This window comes from Saccostrea cucullata, unplaced genomic scaffold, assembly GCF_032062105.1.
Source record: "Saccostrea cucullata isolate Sc308-1 unplaced genomic scaffold, CSIRO_AGI_Scuc_v1 ctg6007, whole genome shotgun sequence".
Lineage (NCBI taxonomy): Eukaryota > Metazoa > Mollusca > Bivalvia > Ostreida > Ostreidae > Saccostrea > Saccostrea cuccullata.
The window spans coordinates 2707-28636 of NW_026929403.1; the positions used below are offsets into that span (position 1 = coordinate 2707).

A 25930-nucleotide genomic window follows, 5' to 3' on the forward strand; every position below is an offset into this window, starting at 1 on the left:
AACTTTAATTTATCGCGGGGACTGGTTAATTGTGTATAAAGTTGAAAAGTCGTAAGTCATATATCCGTTCAGCAGTAAATGTATAATGGGTTCAGTCTAGTCAATGCAACTGAAAGTTTGATAACTGATATTGCCTCCTAAGGCCTGGATAGAGCGACAGAAAGAAATATAAGGGAAGTGTTATATCATGCAACATATGTACATATGTACCTGTTTTTCCCCTGAAGTCGCAAGATGCTGAAAATTCCAAAGTAGATTACTGCTGATATCCATTCTCAGGCACGAAGCAATAGGCTTTCCCAACATTACATTTTTATATATTGGAAATGCTCATTGAAAAGCTGATATCCATTTTCAGGCACGTAGCAATAAAAGGGGGCAGGGGGATCTGCCCCCCCCCCCCAACTTTGTCTCCCAACATTACTTTTACTAATAAAAATGTTCATTGAAATGGTGGTTGCCACCCCCCCCCCCACTATATACTACATGTATAGGTAGTTGATATCAGGGATATGCAGGATTAGATGCAGAAAAGAATTGGTACCGAAAGAGTGAAAGACGGTGGCATTGAAAAAAGCTAACCCCCCCCCCCCTCCCCCACTCCACGAAATAGGATTTTTGAGTTTGGGCAATTTTTAAAATTTTGTTTTAAATTGTTTGTTTTTTCAGGTATAAAATAACCCCCCCCCCCCACTTTCAAAAACGATGCTACGTGGCTGATTCGTATGATCGTTCACGTGTACACATACCAAATTACACCATGCTCTCACTTTCTTTTATTCTCTCTCTCCTCACTCTCTCTCTCTCTCCGCTTGTCTATCTGCCTTAAAAAAACTAACAACGTCTTGAATTTTTTGCAGTTTTTGTAAAACGAAAGTCACCGTATTAAAATATTTCAAAAATATGCATTATTATAGATATATATTTTATCTCGCTTTAACTTGCCAATAATTGTTCTCATAGTATAGAAGTATTCTGATTCACTCTGGAGTTTCGTTTTACTGAATCAACTACTCCTGAAGGCGAATATAGGGGCCTGTCTTGAGGAGGGGTCATTTCAATTCACAAGTACTGTGTATACTTTAGTTATTTTAGATCCGCCTCTGAGAGTTGATTTAATTTCATGCTTGATTTCATCTCTTGATCTCTGACCCATGCGTATAGTCCCACTTCCTGTATCGTGAATAGTGTTCGCAAAGTCATTAATCCTGAGCAGTAATTCGGTCAGATGGTCCATAATTCCACAGAAGCCAGTAACCCATGAATAAGGTATTTCTTTGGTAAATTTACAAATATTTGATTGTATTTAAAGGTACTTGGACACTGAAGTTAATTTTTTCTGTATAATATCACTAATTATATATTTTAATAGCATTTCACACAAAAATTAATTGAAATCTTAATTCATTCAAAAGATATTAAAACTTTAATTTTTTGGCGGGTTTGATTGACACATCCTTGCACTTTCACAAATTTTAACTTTATTCTTAATCCTTAGGAAAAGTGGCAATCTTGTGTATTATTGAGAAATATCAAAACTTAAATCCAGAAAAATAATTTTATTCAGAGTAGAAATGTTAGAAAGCAAAACTCCTTCACAAGTATCGTCATTCCGTTGTGTACAGAGTTGAGCTAATCGAGCACACTCGTGTTATGCACACAGTTTTTGTAAACAAGGCAAGAGCCTGTTATTGTTTAGTGTTTACGATTCACTGGTCTGCTCACAACAACTGCACGGACTGACAATATATTGTGTATTTGTTTTGCTTTCGAACATATCTACTCTGAATTTTATGGATTATAGTTTTAATATTTTTCATTAATACACAACAAGATTGCCATTTTTCCTAAGGATTAAGAAGAAAGTTAAAATTTATGAAAATGCAAGGACGTGTCAATCAAACCCGCCAAAATAATAAAAAAATTTAATAACTTATAAATGAAATGTTTTTTAATTAATTAGCCGCTTGGTCCGATTCTAATCGCTAAAAATATATATTCGTTTTTCTTGTTGAAATATAATTGTCCATAAATTGTTTCAACTTTTGTCAAATTATATCCCCAAAGTCTTTTTCTTTTAAAAGATATCAAAATTATGGCATGTCAAACGTTGCAATATTTGATAATCTTGTGATGTATATTCAAAATCTTGTGATGTATGTTCGAAATCTTGTGATGTATGTTCGAAATCTTGTGATGTATATTCAAAATCTTGTGATGTATATTCAAAATCTTGTGATGTATGTTCGAAATCTTGTGATGTATGTTCAAAATCTTGTGATGTATATTCAATATCTTGTGATGTATATTCTAAAACTTGTGATGTATATTCTATAATCTTGTGATGTATGTTCGAAATCTTGTGATGTATATTCTAAAACTTGTGATGTATATTCTATAATCTTGTGATGTATGTTCGAAATCTTGTGATGTATATTCAATATCTTGTGATGTATATTCGAAATCTTGTGATGTATATTCTATAATCTTGTGATGTATATTCAATATCTTGTGATGTATGTTCAAAATCTTGTGATGTATATTCAATATCTTGTGATGTATATTCGAAATCTTGTGATGTATATTCTATAATCTTGTGATGTATGTTCGAAATCTTGTGATGTATATTCGAAATCTTGTGATGTATGTTCGAAAATCTTGTGATGTATATTCGAAATCTTGTGATGTATGTTCGATAATCTTGTGATGTATATTCGAAATCTTGTGATGTGTGTTATACAATTCAGTGATGCGTGCAATAAAATTGCATGACGCAACCTAAAAGTAAGGACAATTTTCATTGGTTAGAAATAACGAAAGTAGCCGGAGCGGTCGTAATGCACACATGACATTGACACAACTCTCTCGCAAGCATGAAATTGGCGAATTCAACCACAGGAGTCGGCAATTTTATCAATAAATAGAAAATAAATGGTAAACAGGCATAAATCCTACCAGTGAGCTTCGCGAGCGTAGCGAGCGAAGCGACAGGATGGCAACGAGTTTTCTCGATTTTCTCTAAATCGCTGTCCAGCCAACATCAAACTCCACAAATCAACTTCGGAGTGTCCAGTAAGTAATTCCTAACATTTTTCACCATTCAACTGCCCTTAATTATCTCCATAACCACACTTTTTCACATCTCGTTTACAACCAGCGGCCATTGACAATCTGCGTGACGTCACAACCACTGCAGCAAATAATAATTCATCAAATTAATAAATATGCTATTAAAAATTTTTTTACCAATGGATTAAGTTTTTATTTATTTTTTAATGTTTATATAACTCAAAAAACATTTACTAACTCTATCCCTTAATAGAAAATGGAATGTGTTGATTCAAAAAGAAAGGGAGATAATCGTCTACTTTCGTTTGTGGGAAATATAAAAACAGAGAGTGACAGTCGTTTTTTATTAGTGATTCAAGACAATTGAAGATGTCCAGCAATTTTGGAGCTTCTGTTCAGTAAGTGGATTTTTAAAAATCAATTACTAATGCCGAAAACACAATAAAAGAGACCCAAAATGATTATTTATTATTTGCTGCAGTGGTTGTGACGTCACGCAGATTGTCAATGGCCGCTGGTTGTAAACGAGATGTGAAAAAGTGTGGTTATGGAGATAATTAAGGGCAGTTGAATGGTAAAGAATGTTAGGAATTACTTACTGGACACCCCGAAGTTGATTTGTGGAGTTTGATGTTGGCTGGACAGCGATTTAGAGAAAATCGAGAAAACTCGTTGCCATCCTGTCGCTTCGCTCGCTACGCTCGCGAAGCTCACTGGTAGAATTTATGCCTGATAACCATTTATTTTCTATTTATTGATAAAATTGCCGACTCCTGTGATTCAACCTAAAGTCAAAATTATAGGTAATAGAAAAATTGTTTTGGTATCAAGAAGCACTAAGCATGCTAAGTCATTCATAACGTGAAAAGTGGGAATCAAGAACATTATATAATTTGATTTGTTTGAAGGTAGATCTACATCAAAAACAATTTAGTGGCTTATTGCTGGACTAAAGGATGTTTTATCCTATTTTTACGTCCTCATATTGTAGTGATGTTGATTAGGCCTAATCGGTATGATTTATTCTATATTGGTGCTAGTTAGAATAATCTAACTGTGTCTCGGGACAAACTCTCACCACGCAGGGTTCGAAATTGCATGGTCCATTGCAGCTGCATTGACCGTAGCACTAGTCCAGGGACGACTTTGCAATAAATAAATAAATAGCACGACAAATTTTTAGGAGAAGGTGAATGTCAAGAAAAGATTAATTGCTATGCATCATTGAATATTGTCATTCACAAATTTGTCCAATTATTTTTATAGTAAATGTATTGAGCCGGGCTCATTTACAGGATAATGAACAAGGACTGTGGTGACAGTTAAAATCACGTTCAGACCTTTAGAGAATATGTAATACACACAAAAATATCTCAATGGCATGTATAATATTAAATAGTTTTAAAAATAAAATAAAATATAGCTAGAAATTAACAGCGAAAAATATTTATCACGTATCGTTTCGGGGTAATCCGGTTTTATATACAAGCAGAAGTAAATAAACACCGATGCAGCAAGATTAAGGTCAAACGTCTCTGCACTGATGTGTCCTCAGCAGGGAAATTTGCATCAAGTCATTAATGATGTTCCCTGCATTTGTGTTAGCCTGATAGTACAACCTTTATTTATAGAATCAATCTAATTCAAATTAGATGTTAGATCCCCTTGCATACTCGACGCTACACTAACATCTAACAACATCCCATTGAGGGTCATGTCAGAGGTCAAATTCTATCAATTAATCAAATCGCAGCTGGCAAAATCATCATATATTGTTGAAGCCAATAAATCTTGAGGCGTTCCAAATTTAACCTCTTACGTGACCCTCAATGGGATGACTTGTGAGATGTTAGTGTGGCGAGTTTGCGAGTGGATCTAACATCTAATTTTAATTATATTGTTTAAAGAATATGATGCAGACAGGGATACCTGGTGAAAACCTTTTGCACCCGTTGAATTACTTTGTAAAATATTAGTCAAAGGAGCCAGGAAAAAATATTAAACAATTTAATATTATGATAAAAATATTCAATTTACTATTTCTCAACGTGTTGAATGGATTTTGTTTTCTCAACAGCGGCTGGTGCACGTACCATACTTTTACTCGTAAACTCAATTTGGCGGTGAAGAAGCAGCATATTTTCTGTTGCTAACCGTCGCAATAGCTGAGCATTGCTCTACGAGCAATGTGCCCGGCTAAAAATCATAATATTTGTAATGATATACCATATTCTAGACTTGACATACAATAAACAATGATAAGAATTATTGTCGCATATCTGCAGTGATTTTCTTTGATCTTTCTGTGGTGATAATTTATCCCATATCACATGTGTGATAATACTTTCCAAACATGTTTCAAAGTTTTTACACTCTTTATCATACAGTTTTAAAGAACAGTTTTATGAGCTCATAAGTATATTAAATGGTTAATTTATCAAAACCTGCATTTAAAAATTCAGAAGTCTCAAGTTAAACCAAATTGTCCAGGGTATTCTTAGTAAGGTATGTCAAAGGTCATGGTTAAGTGACTTTGTAAGGCTGGTATTTTTTCTTTAGTTTTATGGCAATCAGTGCACATGGTAAATAGCATAAAATTACCCTTAAAGGTCTTATGCAAGGAGATAGCTAATTAAAATGAACAAATGTAGTTCTATGTATGATGTATATAGAGACAATAATATTTCTTTTCTTTTTTCATTTTCAGGAACTTTACGTAGGTCTACAGTTTTAATTTTGGAATCATGCACTAGGAATATCATATCAGCAGAATTGTGCCACTGAATCAAAGGGAACTCTTTTTTTTTAGGTACGCATGATCGATATAACTTCCTCGATGGTGTGTTGGCTGTTTGCCCATGTGTATTTCGGGGTATAGGTATGTTTAGTCTCAATTTTCTTTCTTAAAAGCCGCATAAGGGGTATATTTTTTCTGATCTCAAATTTTGTCTAAGCATTAATCTTTTTTCTCATTCATGAATTATCTGCCGAGAGTCTAGTTAATTAATTTATTTAATTAAAGCTATATAGTAACATATAGTGAAATTATTTCCTTGTGTGAGACCTAAAGAAAATCAGGTTACTCATTTTTATGACAATTTCTTTGATTTCAGGAGTAGCTTCCCCTTTTAAAGATCCAAAATGGTGATTTTACAGTGCGACATGCAGTCTGGTCATCAACGAAGAGTTTTGACACCTGTAATACCCATATTTCTACCATTCACCTCTGTAACCTTTGTTGAGTTCATCAGACTGGTAAGAAAAACAATATTGTTAATTGAAATAATTTTATCAAGATAAATAAAATAATTAATGAAAAAAAAATTACATGAACAGACTCCCTCATATAAGAAAATGTCACATTTCACACATTGCAATTATACATCATTTACATATCCACATTTTCCCCATTTACACATGCAGTTGAATAGATTTAGTGCTTAATAATACATAACAACAATTATTACATGAATCCTAAGACAATTCACAAAATACATGAATGCATTAAACTGTGAAATACAGATTTTGTACATTTAATTAAAATGCACAGCATCAGTACCCCCCCCCCCCCTTCACAATCTTGCAACTTTCTTTTTAATTCAAAGTCACTAGGCAACACTAAAGATTTCCACTTATTGCTTTTCAGTCCAAGACAGGAAGTTGAGGAATAAAGTTGACAGGACATCCTGAACTGTCCTCACTACCAGCTTATGAGGGAACCAGCTGCAGTGGACAAAGTACGTTACATCATAGGATAATAGGTAAGTCTCCGGAGTAGTGTTTGTAGCAATTCTCGTACTTGGTCCTGCATCGAAGATTCAGGACTATTGATATTTATCTCTGCATGGTTTGGTTCTTCACAGAAACATGTTACTGGTGGTGGTCCCTATATTCTTCTGGCTTTTGTGGTGAGGAATGTTTCATTTCTAGCTCTTTTCTGATCACATTTTGTCTATCTAGCTGTTTGTCTGTCTGTCTGTCCATCTGTCTGTCTGTAAACTTTTCATATTTTCGACTTCTTCTCTAGAACCCATTGCCACAAAGCATCCTTGGGTGAAGGGGATTCAAGTTTGTTCAAATAAAGGGCCACACCCTCATTCAAGGGGAGATAATTGGGAATTAATGAAAATTTGATGGTATGTTTTAAAAATCTTGTTCTCAAGAACCACTGTGCCAGGAAAAATGAAACTTATAGAGAAATATCCTCAGGTAGTGTAGATTTAAATTTGTTCAAATCATGACCCCCGGGGGTAGGGCGGAGCCACAATGGCTGACCAAAGTTTAACATAAAAATATATAGGAAAATTCTTTAAAAATCTTCCTCTCAAGAATGACAAAGCCATAATTGATCCTATTTATATGGAAGCATCCTCAGGTAGTGTCAATTCAAGTTTGTTCAAATCATAACCCCCGGGGTAGGGCGGGGCCACAATGGAAGATCAAAGTTTTACATAGAAATATAAAGGAAAAATCTTTAAAAATCTTCTTCTCAAGAACAGCAAAACCCTGATTGATCATATTTATACGGAAGCATCCTTAGGTAGTGTAGATTCAAGTTTGTTCAAATCATGTCCCCCGGGGGTAGGACGGGTCCACAAAGGATGATCAAATTTTATATAGAAATATATAGGAAAATTCTTTAAAAATAACCTTCTCAAGAAAAGCAAAGCCATAATTGGTCAAGGGACTACTTTTGGATTTAAACTTTTCAATAAAAAACCAATTTTTACTTTTTCCTAGCCACAGTGCTCAGGTGAGCGATGTGGCCCATGGGCCTCTTGTTTTGTTTTTTTTTTTTTTAAATGATCAATCATTAAATATAAATAAATCAATTGTTAAAAAATTTGCTTCATATTTGAAGTGCTTTAAACCGACCCTTTGATGAAAGTGACCAGTGTTTTTTGCACCTTGGAAGCTTTATTGGTAAAATATCAGAAGGAAGTTATGATTTTGGTGTTACTATTGTTGTTATTTAAGTTTGATTTGATTTTTATATTACGAGTATTATGAAACTGTTATTTTGTTACTGACCGATGGTTAATTTTAATTGTGAACAAATGTACCAAGATGAGGAGTATAATATAGTTGGCTATGTATATTGCCCAATTTTTGAACATACTATGTAATAAATATTAATAACAACCTTTGAATAATTGGAAAGACAATATTATAAATATGATACTAGTAGCATTTTTGTACATGAGCATACATTTTTGAAAGGAAAAATAAATTATTCAATTGCATTAAAAAAAATATTTTGTTTCATATTCTTGCGAATTATCAGATCATTCTTCTATTATTTAAATACTCTGTCATTATGAAAATTTGTTAATAATTAAGTAAATATTAATTGTACATTTGCACCAATTTTTACATGGCATTTTCACACTAAGAATGCCATGTGCAAAATTATATACAGGAACAATTGTGAACAAATATATGCAAGTGAGTTGTAAATTTGATATGTAATGCATACATTACAAAAACCCATGACAGTGTTCACTAAAATGAAATGTATGGACTCTTATATAAATACCGGTACTTGGTATATGTGATATGGATATTATGGATGATATTTTTGAGAATGACACAAGTAATAAAATTTTTCAGCATTGAATTGGATTCTTGAACCAGAGCCATGTGAACCTGGTCCACCTGTACCTCTCATTGAAGACCTGTTAACATCACCAGAGTATGTTCATTCTGATACCCCTATGGTATGGTTACAGCATGCATTATCCCTGAATCCATTAAAAGAGCTGCATTGGCAATGAAACAACCTAATGTGGTCGATTGTAAGGAAATATAGCATATCAGCTTCCAACTTTGGTGCAGTTCTCAGTTCTAAGCAAAGGAGGTAAGACGTGTGATTAAATTTTTGCGAAAAAGACTTTTAAAATTACAGTCAAACTTTGTTATCTCAAACCCATTATCTCATATTTCATAGATATGTCAAAGTAATTTTGAAGTCCAAACCATTTATAAAAGACTGGGACATTTTATTCTTGATAACTCTTTATGTATTATTCTTGAATCCACGGATATTTCCAACATTTTTCTTGGTCTCATTGAGTTTGAGATAATGAGGTTCGACTGTAATGACTAGATATTTGTACATAAAGATGCAGGAAATATAAGATTAATAACCAAAAATCATATTTTCTTCTCCAGATTGACATTGTCACTGAAGAAACAGCTGATGTCGGCTTACAATCTGGAGTCCATCAAGGCTGTTGCATGGGGTATCACTCATGAAGATGATGCTTTGAGAAAGTATGCAAAGGACATTGATGCAGCTGTAGAGCAGTCAGGTATACAGCACAAAATAACATTCATTCAACCTCTGACATGTTAACATTCAATGTGTCAAAACAAATAACAGGACTTATCCTGGTGACAAACAGAAATCAATTACTGAAGTCTAATTGTAAAAAAAAAACTAGAAATATGTCCATAGGACATGAATGCCCCGTCGAGAATATATTAGTAAAGCAACATGAAATTTGTACATGTATAAAATTTGATCAGTTTGGTTCAGGCAGGGCTTATAGTTAGTTGGGAATAAAAATGTAGGTCCAGCATCCAAAGCAAGTCTGGTAGTGTCCATCCCTAGATGCAACATCCATGCAAGTTTGGTTCAGGTAGGGTTTATAGTTACTTGGGAATGAAAATATAGGTCAGATCCAGCATCCGAAGCAAGTCTGGTAGTGTCCATCCCTAGCTGCATCATCCATGCAAGTTTGGTTTAGGTAGGGCTTATAGTTACTTGGGAATGAAAATGTAAGTCAGATCCAGCATCCGAAGCAAGTCTGGTAGTGTCCATCCCTAGATGCATCATCCATGCAAGTTTGGTCTAAGTAGGGCTGATAGTTCCTTAGGAATAAATCTGCTCCAAAAACTTCAACCTGGTCACTCATCTGGAAAATGTAGGTCAGATCCAGCATCCGAAGCAAGTCTGGTAGTGTCCATCCTTAGATGCATCATCCAAGCAAGTTTGGTCTAAGTAGGGCTTATAGTTCCTTAAGAATGGACGTGCTCCAAAAAATTTAATTTGGTCACTCATCTGGAAAATGTAGGTCAGATCCAGCATCCGAAGCAAGTCTGGTAGTGTTCATCTGTAGATGCATCATCTATGCAAGTTTGTATCAACATGTAAAGTTTGATAACACCATCTTGAATGGTATGTTTAAAACTGAGCTAAACACTATTTAAGAAAAGTGAGGTCAAGGTCAAAGGAAAGGTAAAAAAATGTTGATGCAGTTGCATAGCACTCATCAATATCTATCAGCATATGAAGTTTGATGAAAATATCTTGGATAGTTTTTTGAAACTTAGCTTTGAACAGAGCTAAACACAAAGTGGGATGGAAGGACAGAAGGACGGAAGACGGACATGACAAACACTATATGCCCCGGCCATATTCATGGCGGGGCATAAATATTCAGTTACCAACATATTCCAGAAAATTTGCTTTTTGAAGTGGAAGGATTATAAAAGCTCTACTTAGACTTTGTTTGCATTACAAAATCAATTGTATTATGGTTTGTTTGCATTCAGTAGTATTATATTTTTTTCTGAAAAGGATATGGTTGGATGAATCTGGAGTGTTGGGAGCTTCACCTGATGGATTAGTTGTTCGACCACCAACATGCAGTGTATTTTATCAAACTCCAGAAGCCAAAGACGCCATTCCTGATATTGTAGAGGTGAAGTGTCCATTTACAGCATCGTCTTCAACAGCAACAAATGGGGCACAAAATTTGAAGGATTTTTCATAGGTAAATAACATTTAAAATCTGTATTGTCCAGTACTTTGAAATTAAAAATCTTGGTGAGTAAATGATTTCAAAACATGTATTAATTTACAAGTGCAGCTGTTCAATATGGTATGAGGATATTGAAAAAGGAGGGGATATGTACTGGTATAACACAACTTCAGTGTTTTTTGATTTTTTTTTTAGATCTTAAACAAGATACCCTGTGCCTGAAAACCAGTCACCCATACTATCATCAAATTCAAGGCCAGCTACACATATGTAACAAAACATTCTGTGACTTAATTGTGTGGACAAGAGTAGACTGCATTGTGATTAGAATAGTAAAAGACATTGAATGGACAGCAAATGTTCCAAAGCTGATAGATTTCTACATTAACATTTTCATTCCAGCACTGATGGAAAACTGAGTTCTGGTTTGAACTTCTTGACACTTAGTTTTGTACCTCTAGAATTTTCTAACAATGGAAAATGGGTAATCTTGTTAAATGTGTTGAATGTTCCTAAGTCTCATAAATGTATGACATGATATGTCACAATCCATCATAAAACTTCTGGCTTATAAGACTATTTTAAATAGCAATGATGATTAATAAAATCTATGTACTACATAAAAAAAGAATATCAAAATTTAGAATCATTTTATAAATGAATTGAAGATGTTATTCTCAAAGTGAAAATGTAACATTTTTGTCTTTCTTAATAGATAAATTGTTGAAAACATGAATTTGTTGAGTTGTGCTTTAAAGGTAAATATATACTTTAAACTAGAGATTTAAAATTATAAGTAAACCCTCTTCCAAATTATATTGTCAAATGAAGAATGGAATTGCCAAACATTCTTGTAATAAATCCATGCTAACAAAAGGGATTTTCATTTTCTGAAGTACATGTATTTATTTTACAACATGCTACAAAGTTAACAAATATAACCATTGACATTGATAACAAATCAAAATTTGCTTATCCCTTGCACTTTGGTATGAATATCTTCACTGTTTAGTGTATACTGTCACACGCCAATGCAAATTTATAATAAGTACATGTATCTTTAAGTAATTTCTTTCAAAAGTGGAGCTTGCAAGTTTACAAGACAAGAACAGAGTTGAAATATTTTTGTTGAGATTGGTCTGTAAGTAGATGGTATGTGACAGAGAATCTCGTAATTCTTTATCCTCTCGTTGGCTCTTTCCACATGAATAAGTGCTTTAGCAATCTTGTAACACAGTGCTGCTTCTTGTATGGTAAACTGGCCTCGTGTCGATAAAAGAGCTTTTATAATTAAGCAGACACCCTGGGGCGACTGGTCATGAATGGTGAAACCTTTGACCCCCAAAATAAGGTCTCCAGCTTTGAACTTTCGTAAAACTTGGCTGTGGCGTACAATGGCTACATCAGAAGTAGAACCTGGGTACAGCATGGGGCAAAATGTAAGTGCACCATTTGGAGGCACGCAAGTTACTGCTTTAAAAGTATGGCAATTTTTGTACATACTGTAGGCCATGGCCTGATTATCCATATGTGTTGGGATGTCCTGGGTTTCAAGTGCATCCATGGATGCTCTAGCAGAGGAAAAATCCTCAAATAATTTTGGCAGAGACCCTGAAAAAAAGTTGGAAAAAAATTAATTTGATTATTTGTAATTGTGTAAAAAAAATTGTGTTACAGTCAATCTTTCAAGAATACAATAAATTTAACTGCATTAAATTTTTGCAAGTCATTATGATAAATTTTAAAACAAACCTTTGTATTTAAGCTGACTTGGAAAACATTCTACGCTACATTCTACACTACGCCATCAGACAGCATCTTGTATAGGGAAAAGACCACTAATTATTTTCCCATAGAACTCCATACAAACCTTAGGCCCTCTCAGTACTTTACTATGACAATTTCAGAAAAATCTTTAGCATCATTTCAAACTTTAATCTAAGCCCTTACAAAAAATACAGAAAAAAATATATGGTCCCATGTCGTTTATAGGTCAAAATTGCAGTTATTTTCAACTTATAGAGATTCGCAGTAAAATAACACGCGGCATAAAAAATCAACCCCCACTCCTAAAATCTTCCCTGGCATTTCTATAGTTTCTGTAATATCCCCTCATCCCAGCATTTATTTCAAAGGTCATTAATTTTACTTTAAAATGAAAACAATTAAATACCTGATATCAGCCAATGGCGTAACACCTACCCATTCAGTATTCGGTTTAATGTTCCATAACAAACAAAGCCATGTGTGCATCCGGGGATTTGGTGCTCTCATTCCTATACTTACATACTTACCTGTCCCAGAATTAGTCAATTGTGGTAATTTCAAAGACTATACACCTACCTGTGAACATGTATGAAATTTGAGTCCTGTGACTTCAGTGTATTGGATACTGTGACCATCTCAAATGATGACACCTTACTGCTACCAGCACAATTCAAAGGAGTGAATGACGTCTGGGCCGGTGATGATATTTGGATATATTGGTGACTGTAATAAATAAAATATTTGTACAATGAATTGTTTTTGTGCTTTAATGTTAATAAAGTGATATTAAGTCAAAATTGAGTCAATAATTTCATAAGGGTGGATTCTACCCAGAATTAGGTAAAAAGCTCCAAAATTGGATAAATCATAGTTAATTAAGCGAAATTCAAAGGTTTCAAAAAGACTGATATAGAATTTTTTTATGCTTATACAAAGTATATTATTTAAGACTCTGATATACTAATTGATTCTTATCTAATCCCTCCTATTGCGTAAGTATGTACAAAAAAGTTTCCCCACCCCCAGCGAAAAACTCTTTAAGAAATAGCAGGTGCCCCCTTTTATTTTTGTTTACAATTAATTTAGAAAAGTTTAAATCAATCCTTTTGATAACAAATCAAAGTTCAATGTCTGTAGTCTTATACATTACAATCAGAAGCTACTTTTTGAATTTTATTCTAAGAAAAGGAGAATTTAAATAATTTTTTTTAAAAATTAAAGAAAAGCAAAAACTGACTTCAAACCCCAAAATGTACTATACAATAAGAGGCTGGAAAGTTAATAAATAAAAAATTTACCTGTAATGTACAGAAAACTGTCAGACAAAATACATCGGGTGGGTAGGAAGTCTCCATTTTCTTCTTATATAGAGAAAATGCCCCTGCTGATCAGAGACCTAACACTCCCAAATAATAACAAAATATGTTAACATAACAGTCAATCTAAGATGTTCATCCCTCAATGGCAACAAGTTTTTATTACAGTAACTGAAATTGTTAAGAAATAGGAAATCACAATTGGAATTCCTTTAAATGTACCTTCTCTTCGTTGTATTAAATATCGTGGATTGATATTGGCTTCCTTTTACTAGACTCTATTTTTAGGGCAAGCAATTCCTTTTCCAGTTGTATTTCTGTTGAGAGGCGCTGCATTTCTTGAGTACAGTTAAATGTGCAGGATGCTGAGTAGTTGTGCTCCGATATCAACGGAAAATATTTTGTAAATCATGTACAGTTAAAAGAACTTTATATATTATTAAATATTATTGAAAATGTTTCAGTGTTGGTCATTTGTCATCATTGGTGTTTTAAATGAGCTTTACTTTTTCTTGATATTGACATTTTGGTGCTTGTGGAATCTGCAACTGGTCCATCTGTGAAGATGACAGGGACTCCTCACTTTTGAGTTTTTTCCTCCTTTGTACATGTAAAATAATTAAACTTGAATTATTTTTTTAATCAGTTGTAAGCTACTCTGTTTATACATGTACCCTTTTAAAGATTTTTAGTAAAATATTCTCAATTAAACTCCACCCACCCACCATCCAAAAACAAGATGTCGGTCATATTTTGAAAAATAATTTCACCTTTTTGTACATTCAGGATCAGAGAAATCCATGGCCTTTCCTTCATTCCATGCAAAATATGCAGGGTCCCCTCCTTCTTACCATCCTTTAAGTGGCAGGAGCAGATGCGATCATTCTGATCTCCTGGTTGGCGATCAGCTCGTCTAAAAATATACATTGTACAAAGACTGAGTGAAGGAGAATTAAAAAACAAAACGTTCGTTTAGCATGTTATTATCAAATAGCCTAAATGACTTATTTTTTCATTATTTTTTTTTTTAATGTTACATTTACTTGCAAGTACAAGATAACCATGTGCATAACATTAACAAACGGTAGCAGTATTTGGTAGTAATAATACGAAATAAAATGTAATAAAAACAGCTGTTAAACAAAAATTAATCTTGCTACAAATTGCACAGTTTTTGTAGTATGTACTCTTCAATATTCTTCTGCTATATTGATTACTACGAGATTTAACTTTTTAGCATGCATGTATAAATACTGTATCTGACAATGCAGCATCGTGACATATCGTTACAAGTACCTACAAATTTTGTCAATATATATATCTACGTTTACTGAGTTTTTTCCCTAGCAGGCAAAAATATCTCCATCATGTCACCAGGAACAACACTCGTGCATCTCGTAATTAGTGCTGCAATAAACAAACTGATGTGTTTTTTCTCACCTGCATGGTTTTCCCGACGCTTCAGCTACTTTCGTTATTTCTAACCAATGAAAAGTGTCCTTACTTTTCTGTTGCGTCATGCAATTTTATTGCACGCATCACTGAATTGTATAACACACATCACAAGATTTCGAATATACATCACAAGATTATCGAACATACATCACAAGATTTCGAATATACATCACAAGATTATAGAATATACATAACAAGATTTCGAATATACATCACAAGATTTCGAACATACATCACAAGATTATAGAATATAAATCACAAGATTTCGAATATACATCACAAGATATTGAATATACATCACAAGATTTTGAACATACATCACAAGATATTGAATATACATCACAAGATTATAGAATATACATCACAAGATTTCGAACATACATCACAAGATTATAGAATATACATCACAAGTTTTAGAATATACATCACAAGATATTGAATATACATCACAAGATTTTGAACATACATCACAAGATTTTGAATATACATCACAAGATTTCGAACATACATCACAAGATTTTGAATATACATCACAAGATTTTGAATATACATCACAAGATTTCGAACATACATCACAAGATTTTGAATATACATCACAAGATTTCGAACATACATCACAAGATTTTGAATATACATCACAAGATTATCGAATATTGCAACGTTTGACATGCCATACAAAATTCAAATGTTAAAAAAATAATTTTTGTTAGGTCACACAAAAAATAATCCTAAGTTGATCATTGTTGATATTGCGTGAATTCGCCTTCGAAAAATTAAATTTATCGCTTATATGTTTATCTCATGAAGAACGAACCCGAGCATGTTTTCACAACAAAGTAGATATGTACACGGACAATATTTTAGCTCCTTTAAAACAATCATTGAAAATATCTGATTTTCCTTTATTCTTTAAATATGCATATTAATATAAAAATTACTGTGGATTTTATTTAAATAATTTTGTAATTTTGGAAAGAGGTATTATGACTAAGGCTTCTACTAGTAGAGAAAAAAAAATACTCGGGTTTGAATTATCTTCATTATTACATATATCCGATAAACATATTTTTTTCAACAGATCTTACTTTCCGTCAGGAACTACTGTTTTTCAATAAGGTTTTTGATCTGCGTTTTCCATGTAAGGATTGTTGTAATAAACAATTAAATAAATCTTATAATTTATTTTTATATACTATCTTTGTAATGACGTACTTTTATTGTGTAAGATAATATGCGCCTGTTTCGGGTTAAGCGGCCTTAACGCTCATATTACTAACCAACGTTGAAATGGGCTCAACAGTAAAATTTAGCGAACAGTCAGATCATTCTTCGGGCCAAGATTAACAGGTAAATTTTAAGGTCAGACGATACGTTTAATTCCCAAAAATCTGTTGTGAATCTTAATAATATATGAAAAATATACAGAATTTTAATTACTTTCTGATTTCTAAACTGGTTTCTATTTTTTTTTAATTTGAAACTCTAAAAATGTAATTTTGGCAAACTACGTTTTTTCTCCTAACAGATTATATAAGAAACTCCATCCTCTGGTATCTTGCATCACAGGCGCTTGTTTCACACAGTAAGCTTAGATTTCTACTATATAATAACATATGGTAGAAATCTAAGCTTACTGTATGAAACAAGCGCCTGTGTCTTGCATAAATGCCTAGTACATGTACAGGTCATCTTCGCTAGCCAAGGGTTTCCGATCCGAAATCTACTAGTAGATTTCGGATCGGAAACCCTTGGCTAGCGAAGATGATGTAAGGTACCTCAATCATATTTTGATGTAATAGAAAGAAATGTGTAATTGGCCAAAGAGTCATAGCTGCCTTTCCGACGACACGGCCGACTCAAGTATTTAAATGGAAATCACCTGTTTCTATTTATAGATACATGTACCTTTTCAATTCAAGATCAAACTACATGTATACGTAATCATTTGTGGACCAGTGTTATATTTTCATAGTTGCAAGTTTGTTAAATGACAATTATTTTACTTGTTTAATACTCATGGGCGTCGGAAGCAAATTGAAAGTGGGGGGGGGGGGGGGCAAAACCAACAAAAAAAGGTAAAACTTAATTTTCAATGCATAGAAATTGTGTATATTTGCAAAAAAAAAAAAAAGGGGGGGGGGCTGGGCCCTCTTAGACCCCCCGGTTTCGACGCCTATGATACTCTTATTCTAAACAAGATTTTTGAAAATTTTAAAAATAAAACAAGCTAGCAGCTAGACTTTGGGTCATTAAAATACCGTAGTTTAGGACTGGTTTTTTCCCAAGATTCTTTCAAAGTGTAATGTTGTAGTACATATCTCTTATATTTTTTATACATGTATTATAAAATAATAAAAGAAAAAAATAGGGAAAATGCAAAGAGAAAAAAAAAAAAACAAAAGCAAAGATAAGAAATACCCACTAAGAGACTCGAACTTAAGATCATTATGTCTACAACCAAGCAATCATACCACTATGCCATGAAGTCATTGTAATCAGATGGACAAATTAAAGACAGATTGTTGAATCTTAAAATAATTTTGAAAAGATAAATTGAATACATATTTTCAACATTTTCAATATGAATTAAGACCACCTTTAACCAAAAATATGTAATGAAGTGCAGTCATATCCAAATTTAGAACCTACCCCGCTTTTTCATCCAATCAGCAGCTGCTAAATTTTCTATTAAGTTGCTCACTTAATTGTTAGGATTTTAGATTTTTTGTCTATGCAGTAACTCCGCGAGCTGACTAATTAGCCAATGAAAAAGCGCGATTAGGTTCTAAGTAAGTTAGATCATATTAAGTAAAATTTTATTGGTTAAGAAGGGGGCTCGGTCGCTTAGCTCCCTCCGCCCTTTCTTAACCACTAAAATTTTACTTAATATGATCTAACTATTACAAAATTTTTCAGAAGTTGTTTTCTGGTTTAAAAAGGTGGTCTTTAGCTACAGTTTAGGGGTGTACCTCAGTATTTAATACTATATTCTCCATATAAACTGAACAATTTTTATATCTATCATATGAGGGAACCATTAATATTTGAATATTATTTTTGTCTGATTTTCTTTAAGGCGTGTTTAGAACCTAACCTACTTTTTCCTCCAATCAGCAGCTGCTAAATTTTCTATTAAGTAGATCACTTAATTGTTAAGATTTTATGTCTATGCAGTTACTCCGCGCGCTGACTTATTAGCCAATCAAAATAGGTTATAAGTAAGTTAGATCATATTATTAATATGATCTAACTTACTTAGAACCTATTTTGATTACTTAATAAGTAAAATTTTAGTGGTTAAGAAGGGCTCGGTCCCTCCGCCCCTTCTTTACCACTAAAATTTTACTTAATATGATCTAACTATTACATAAACTAACGTTGTATGACAAAATTTGGTTAAACAAAGTATTTAAAAAATCACTGCTAGAGTAGGCGAAAGTGACTATCAAAGGCTTTTTTCAATTAATTACAACTAATGGTAATTTAATTTATTACTTTCCAAAAGGGCATGTATCTAACAATTACTTTTCAATTACATTCAATTACACTGGCTTTAAATAAATGAAAAATACCCCCTCGAAGATATTTATAATTTCAAGATACAAAATTCTTTACATAATTATTTCCCCCTAAAGTAGGGTGTTGTGTTTCTTTTGCGTGTCAGTATATGTTTCGAATCACAACAAGCCACGTGGATTTGTGTTGTTACATGTAAATGCCCACAGTAAACGTGCTTCCAAGCACTCAGTTGAAACGTACTTAGTCGATACATGTATCGACCAGCATATGGACTTGTTTGGTGATGCATTCACATTGCTAGAGTTTTGTGAATAGAAAATTGGAAAGTTGGAATGCTTCCTTCAGTAATTTACCAGAGTTATTAAAAATTATTTCCTTTGTTTTAGCTCACCTGAGCCGAAGGCTCAAGTGAGCTTTTCTGATCAAAATTTGTCCGTCGTCTGTCGTCGTTGGCATTGTCGTCGTTGTTGTCGTTGTTGTAAACTTTTCAGAACCACTGGGCCAATTTCAACCAAACTTGCCACAAAGTATCCTTAGGTAAAGGGGATTCAAGTTTGTTCAAATGAAGGGCCACGCCCTTTTCCAAGGGAAGATAATTATGAATAAGAGAAAAATTAATAGCGTTTTTAAAAAATCTTCTTCTCAAGAACCACTGGGCCAGGAAAGAGGAAACGCATGTGGAATCATCCTCAGGTAGTGTAGATTCAAGTTTGTTCAAATCATGACCCTTGGGGGTAGGGCGGGGCCAAAATGGCCGATCAAATTTTTACATAGGAATAAATGGGAAAATCTTTAAAAAACTTCTCAAGAATCACTGGGCCAGGAAAGAGGAAACTCATGTGGAATCATTCTCAGGTAGAGTAGATTCAAGTTTGTTCAAATCATGACCCCCGGGGGTAGGGTGGGGCCAAAATGGCTGAACAAACTTTTACATCTAGGAATATATAGGAAAAATCTTTAAAAATCTTCTTCTCAAGAACCTCTGGGCCAGGAAAGATGAAACTCATATGGAATCATCCTCAGGTAGTGTAGATCCAAGTTTGTTCAAATCATGACCCCCGGGTGTAGGGTGGGGCCAAATGGCCGATCAAAGTTTTACATAGGAATATATAGGAAAAATCTTTAAAATCTCCTTTCGAGAATCACTGGGCCAGGAAAGATGAAACTCATATGGAATCATCCTCAGGTACTGTAGATTCAAGTTTGTTCAAATCATGACCCCCGGGGGTAGGGTGGGGCCAAATGGCCGATAAAAGTTTTACATAGGTAGATATTGGGAATCCTTTTAAAATCTTCTTTTCAAGTACTTCAAAGCCATGTTTATAGTGATATTTATAGGGAATCATCCTCAGGTAGTGTAGATTCTAGTTTGTTCAAATCATGACCCCCTGGGGTTTAAAATTCAAGCCCCCCCCCCGTAAACTTTCAATTCTGATCTGGTATGTGCATTTTCATAGCCAATATTGCTCAGGTGAGCGATGTGGCTCCTGGGCCTTTTGTTGTATGTTTACTTCTAGACACCACTCACTACAGTAATCATTGCGGAGATTAAGTTTACATTTAAGATCTGGATCCGGTTGTATCAACATTTAATGAATGATAAAAGCTTCATTAAACTGATCATTTTTAACATGTTTAATGTGTCATTAAATTCCGTTGTATCAAAGTTTTAATGAACGAATCGGTGCATTAAAGCCTCATTAACTTATCTAATTTTAATGAACCCAAGAGGGCTTCTTTAAACGTTCATTAACTATGGCGGCCAACGTAATGTTTGTGAGTTTGCTATTAATGATGTCAACATTTCTCTCCACTAAATCAGCTAAAAGTTGAATTTCACTTGAATCGAAATTTTTCCCCCGATTTCTATTGTTTTTAAATTGAATTCCATCAGTCATTGTGCAGCAGAGTTTTTGATTTTTAATGAAATGACGTTTTTAGCTCACCTCAACGAAGTTGGGGGGAGCTTATGTGATACCCTCAGCGTCGGCGTCGGTGTCCCAGATTGAGATAAAGTTTTTTGGAGCAGTTTTCTTTTAATTACTTTTGTGTCCTATATTGATAAAATATGCATGGAAGATGGTTTTAGTGTGTTTCATTGTACCAGACAAAGTTTTAGATGCTGCAATTTCAGAAAAGGAATGACCAGGTTAATGTTTTTGGAGCAGGTTAACATTTTTGGTACAGTATTGGGTGTAGGTTTCATTTCCAAGTAACTATAAACCCTATGTTGACCAAACTTGCATGGATAACACATCTAAGGATGCATACTACCGGGCTTGCTTCGGATGCTGAATCTGACCTACATTTTCCGGTTGATTGAACAGGTTAAAGTTTTTGGTGCAGGTTTCATTTCCAAGTAACTATAAGTCCTTTGTTGACCAAACTTGCATGGATGATACATCTAAGGATGCATACTACGGGGCTTGCTTCGGATGCTGAATCTGACCTACATTTTCCGGTTGAGTGAACATGTTAAGGTTTTTGGTGCAGGTTTCATTTACAAGTAACCATAAGCCCTATGTTGACCAAACTTGTATGGATGATATATATAAGGATGCATACTACTGGGCTTGCTTCGGATGCTGAATCTGACCTACATTTTCCGGTTGAGTAAACAGGTAAAAGTTTTTGGTGCAGGTTTCATATGAGTTCTTAAATGACGAATCTTGCATAGATGATACATATAAGGATGCATACTACCAGTCTTGCTTCGGATGCTGAATTTGACCTTCTTTTTGTGGATGAGTGAAAATGTTAGTTTTTGATGCATGTTTCATTTCCAATAAACTATGAGCCCTATAATGAGCAAACTTGCATGGATGATACATCTTAGGATGCACACTAATGGATTTGCTTCGGCTGAATTCAACATACATTCAGATAATAGACAAGGTAAAAGTTATGGTTGTAGGTCTATTACCAAAAACTATAAGGCTTACATAACATTGTATAAACCAAACTTGCGCAAATGTTGCATCAAGAGATAGGAACTCTCAAATTTCCTTCAGATGCTTGATATTCATTACATTTTCATGAAGAAGAATAGTTTAAATTTTTTATGTAGGTTTAATTTATTTCAAAGTATCAGATCAAAATTACTAAAATATTTTCATTTTTGGAATGTATACTTTTTGTTGGTTAATTGTGTGGCTTTGCCTTACTTAAAGACAACATTATTTGAGGTGAGCTCTGTAATATCTGATTACCTATGTTTTATGATCTATCCTTTTAGACGCTCGGAATTGGTTAAATGACGAAATTTTTTGATTTTTGCGTCATAATTAAAAATGAGTTCTAATTTGGCGGATTTTTAAACTGGTTTTATTATAAGTTATTAGTAAACAAAGGAAACGCCCACGGAAGTGGTAACGCAATGCATTACGGGATATTTTCTTAATGTTAATAGACCTTTAATGAATTCTTAAATATCTAATGATTCATTAAGTAATAAGACTCTAATAAAGGTTTTGTACAGCACACTTTAATGACTTTATTAACTAATGTATCATTAAGAATTTAATGAATCATTAGGCTCAGTAATTCATTAAATTTAATGAACCCTTGATACAACCGGGTACTGATTTTGAATTGGATAATAAAACAAGCTGCATGCAGAAGACATGAGATTATTTCTTGATCTAGAGTAACAGAAACAGAATTATGATCCAAAGTACTTGGGAAGTCATTTATAAAGAGTTTAAACAAATTTGGACTAAAGACATCCCCTTGTCTGACTCCAACCCCAGATGGGAAAAAAATCTGTCATTTTATCATTTACTTTCACACACAGTCTATCATTCTTATACATAGATTTTAAAATTCTCTAAAAATATCCATTTATATCCTTTGGTTGCAGTTTATACATAATGCCAACATGAATAACTTTATCAAATGCCTTTCGAAAATCAACAAAATAGGCATATAATTTTTTATCACCAGTCTTAAGATATTTGTTGAGTAAACATTTCAACACAAATACATGTATATGATCTGAAGTGCGAGATTTCTTGGAGAAACCTATCTGTGATTCATGAATAGTATCATTTTCCATCAAAAAATTGTCAAGTCTAAAAAATTCAATATTAAGTTAAATAATTTTCCAATACTATTGTAAATAGCTGTCTCTGAAATTTTCTGGCTTATTTGGATTGTCAGATTTGAATAGAGGACAAATAAAACTTTCTGACCATTTTGCAGGATATTCTCCAGATGTAAATACAATATTAAACAGTTTTAACAAGCAAGGATTGATGAAATGTTGTGATGCTTTAAGCATTTCATTTGAGATATTGTCTAATCCAGGCGTTTTTTTTTCAACTTAAGTTTAGAAAATGCTTCTTGTAATTCTGTGTTTGTATTGACTTTAATTGGTTGGACAAATATTCAGTTTGTTGTACAAACTATTACAACTAGATAGTAATAAAACTATGAAACTAAAATGTCTAGATTTACAAACTTGAATACACGAGTAAATTGCTTTTAATCAAGAAAAACGTTAACGTGACTAGACTTGAAAATTAGCAAACTTTGAGTCACCACTGAGACTTGAAATCATGTCCACGCCAACGGTCACCCCCACGACCCTTGTTAGCATAATACGGGTTATTGTAGTAGCCTCTTCCCTTGTACTGCATAACGCGACGAGATAAGTTCAAAGCTGTGTCAACTGAGCTGCGTATATATGTTAGATGCGAGCACCTATATATGTTTTTCACGTTTCATGAACAAACTAATTTTTTTTTTGCTTGTTAAGAAAGTTCAGGGTTGAAAATTATTTTTGACAGGGGTGGACCCCCTCCCCCTGAAAAAAAAAATTCTGGACCCGCGCCTGATGTCCAAACTCTTAATTATTTTGATTTGATTGATTTATCTTGCAGGCAATTATACCACTAAAAGTCATGAAGGCCCAGTGTAGCATCTGTTCTGAACTTTTTGTCATCGACCAGTCAGTGGCCATAGCAGCTGTCCCCTGTGGGCACACTTTCCACAGAGGATGTCTATCCACCTGGCTGCAGAAATCCAACACCTGCCCCAGTTGTCGCAGTAGAGTTGATCCCAAGCGTGTTATAAATCGTCTCTATTTTGATTTGGATGATGACAGCGGAAATGATGAAACTGAGGAATGGAAGTTGAAGACGAAGGTGAAAAGCCTAAAGGCAAAGCTAAAGACGGTGAAAAAGGAGAGAGATGAAGCTAAGAACACGGTGATGGACCTCGAATCCGAGAAGAAAAATGTCGAGTCAGAATTAAGAAAGTTCAAAGGAGAAAACATGTCCAAAGATCAGGAGATAGAATACCTAATGGAAGATATAGAAAAGGTTGAAAAAAAGAAGGAAGAACTGAAAAGGAAAATTCTGGAAGTAGTCCAAATGGACAATGAAGAGAATGAATAGCCAAACTTATTAATGTCTTATTAACAATTGTAAAGTTAACGGATTGGGAATTTTCTACTTTTGTGCAGTGGTGACACACTGCACATGTATATGTATAAATGTTTTTTGCATAAAATTTTTTGAAGGAATTTATTAAAATGTGTGTACAATTTTTTAGTTCATTCTGAATCAAAGGGTGAAAGGCAGGGGGTCATCACAATTAATCTGTCTTCTTTCTTTTTGACCACTCGTACACTATTATAATAATTAGAAAGAAGACAAAATAAGAGTGTTTAGCCCTTGGTGGTGAAGAAAGCTTGTATGATCATTCATCAATTTCGCTTTGTTTTTGTTGAATCAAAAACTTTATAATTACATGTACTATATATATTTATGCCCCTATAATTGATGATTCAGCATGTTCAGGGATACAAAAGTACAGATTTTGCCCTGTCTCTTTTTTTATACCCACGCAACAATTTGCGTGAGGTTATACCCCACGCAATAAGTTTCATGAGGTATAATGTTTTTGACCCGTCCGTCAGTCAGTCAGTCCTGTTTTTTTTTTGTCAGCGCAACTCCTCATAAACCGCTGCATAGAATTTCGTCAAACTTTGCAGATATTTAGGACACAATGTGTAGATATACATATTACCAGGACATTCTTATTTCTTTAATTTTTTCTTGGGAATTTCAGCACTTTTGAACTTAGACTTTTGGGGATATCTTGAATATAGCGATGAACAGTTCGTTCAGCGCAACTCCTCTTAAACCGCTGCACAGAATTTTGTCAAACTTTGCAGATATTTAGGACACAGTGTGTAGATGTGCATATTACCAGGACATTCTTATTTCTTTATTTTTTCTTGGGAATTTCAGCACTTTTGAAATTAGACTTTTGGGGATATCTTGAATATAGCGATGAACAGTTTGTCAGCTCAACTCCTCATAAACTGCTGCACAGAATTCCATCAAACTTTGCAGATATTTAGGACACAATGTGTAGATGTGCATTTCACCGGGAAATTCGATTCCTTATAATTTTTTTTCCGGAATTTTCAGCACTTTAAGATTTGGGAAAGCGTGGGGTATGTGAGCTTGCTCACTTTTGCCTTCATTTCTTTAAAAACCGTAACCTTACCATAAATATTCATAGATTGGATCTATAGCTTTCCTATTTCATGTGTATTCTTGCGACAAGACCAGCATACTTGCCCTTGGAGTTTGACACACTTTTGATTTACCTTCTTTGAGCCTTGCCATTAAATCTTCATAGGTTGGAGCTACATGTATGGCTTATTTTTCACATGTGTATTCCTTTTGAAAAGACCCAACATATTTGAGCTTGTATGAGTTTGAACTAATTTTTTTTTATAGAAAAATTATGTTTTCAAACTTTAAACCTTGATCTGCCCTTTTGAAGTTGATGCTAGGGGTTTCATACTTCAATGGTGTATTTCTTGTGACAAGATATTTCCTTGGATATAAATAATTCTATGCCCCCGTAATCGAAGTTTCGGGGGAATATTGTTTTTGTCGTGTCCGTGCGTCTGTCTGTCTAGCTGTCTGTTTGTCCGCAAAAAACTTTAACCTTGCCCATAACTTTTGAATTAGTGGAGTTATGACTTTCATATTTCACATGCATGTTTCTTGATATAAGACC

At 33.8% G+C, this 25930-nt stretch overlaps 2 protein-coding genes and 1 long non-coding RNA gene across 8 annotated transcripts; 2 read left to right on the forward strand and 1 right to left on the reverse strand.

The window, feature by feature from the left end:
- Window positions 1–3846: 3846 nt before the first annotated feature.
- Window positions 3847–11473, forward strand: LOC134280765 (uncharacterized). 4 transcript variants are annotated; one of them, XR_009994954.1, is made up of 8 exons: window positions 3847–3872; window positions 5777–5947; window positions 6183–6324; window positions 6716–6830; window positions 8680–8926; window positions 9241–9380; window positions 10652–10847; window positions 11031–11473. It is a non-coding gene; the product is annotated as an uncharacterized LOC134280765 (long non-coding RNA). The 4 variants fall into 4 exon arrangements; XR_009994953.1 differs by lacking the exon at window positions 3847–3872 and having other exon boundaries at window positions 5309–5947; XR_009994956.1 differs by lacking the exon at window positions 3847–3872 and having other exon boundaries at window positions 5309–5947; window positions 6183–6267.
- A 31-nt stretch (window positions 11474–11504) lies between these two features.
- On the reverse strand, window positions 11505–15577 carry LOC134280766 (uncharacterized). Of its 3 annotated transcripts, XR_009994957.1 has the most exons (5): window positions 15359–15577; window positions 14689–14831; window positions 14141–14518; window positions 13901–13998; window positions 13040–13325 (listed from the first exon to the last, which is right to left on the reverse strand). XR_009994957.1 is itself a non-coding variant. In XM_062763220.1 (3 exons), the coding sequence occupies exons 2-3, from the start codon at window positions 13186–13188 to the stop codon at window positions 11896–11898; spliced, it is 561 nt and encodes a 186-aa protein (XP_062619204.1). In that variant the 5' UTR covers window positions 13189–13325; window positions 13901–14092; the 3' UTR covers window positions 11505–11895. The 3 variants fall into 3 exon arrangements, 2 of the variants coding, with proteins under 2 accessions (XP_062619204.1, XP_062619205.1); XM_062763220.1 differs by lacking the exons at window positions 14141–14518; window positions 14689–14831; window positions 15359–15577 and adding an exon at window positions 11505–12446 and having other exon boundaries at window positions 13179–13325; window positions 13901–14092; XM_062763221.1 differs by lacking the exons at window positions 13901–13998; window positions 14141–14518; window positions 14689–14831; window positions 15359–15577 and adding an exon at window positions 11505–12446 and having other exon boundaries at window positions 13179–13456.
- An 8216-nt stretch (window positions 15578–23793) lies between these two features.
- Window positions 23794–24288, forward strand: LOC134280767 (E3 ubiquitin-protein ligase TRAIP-like). The gene has a single exon (XM_062763222.1). It carries the CDS (start codon window positions 23794–23796, stop codon window positions 24286–24288), a length of 495 nt encoding a protein of 164 aa, XP_062619206.1.
- The last annotated feature ends 1642 nt before the right edge of the window (window positions 24289–25930 follow it).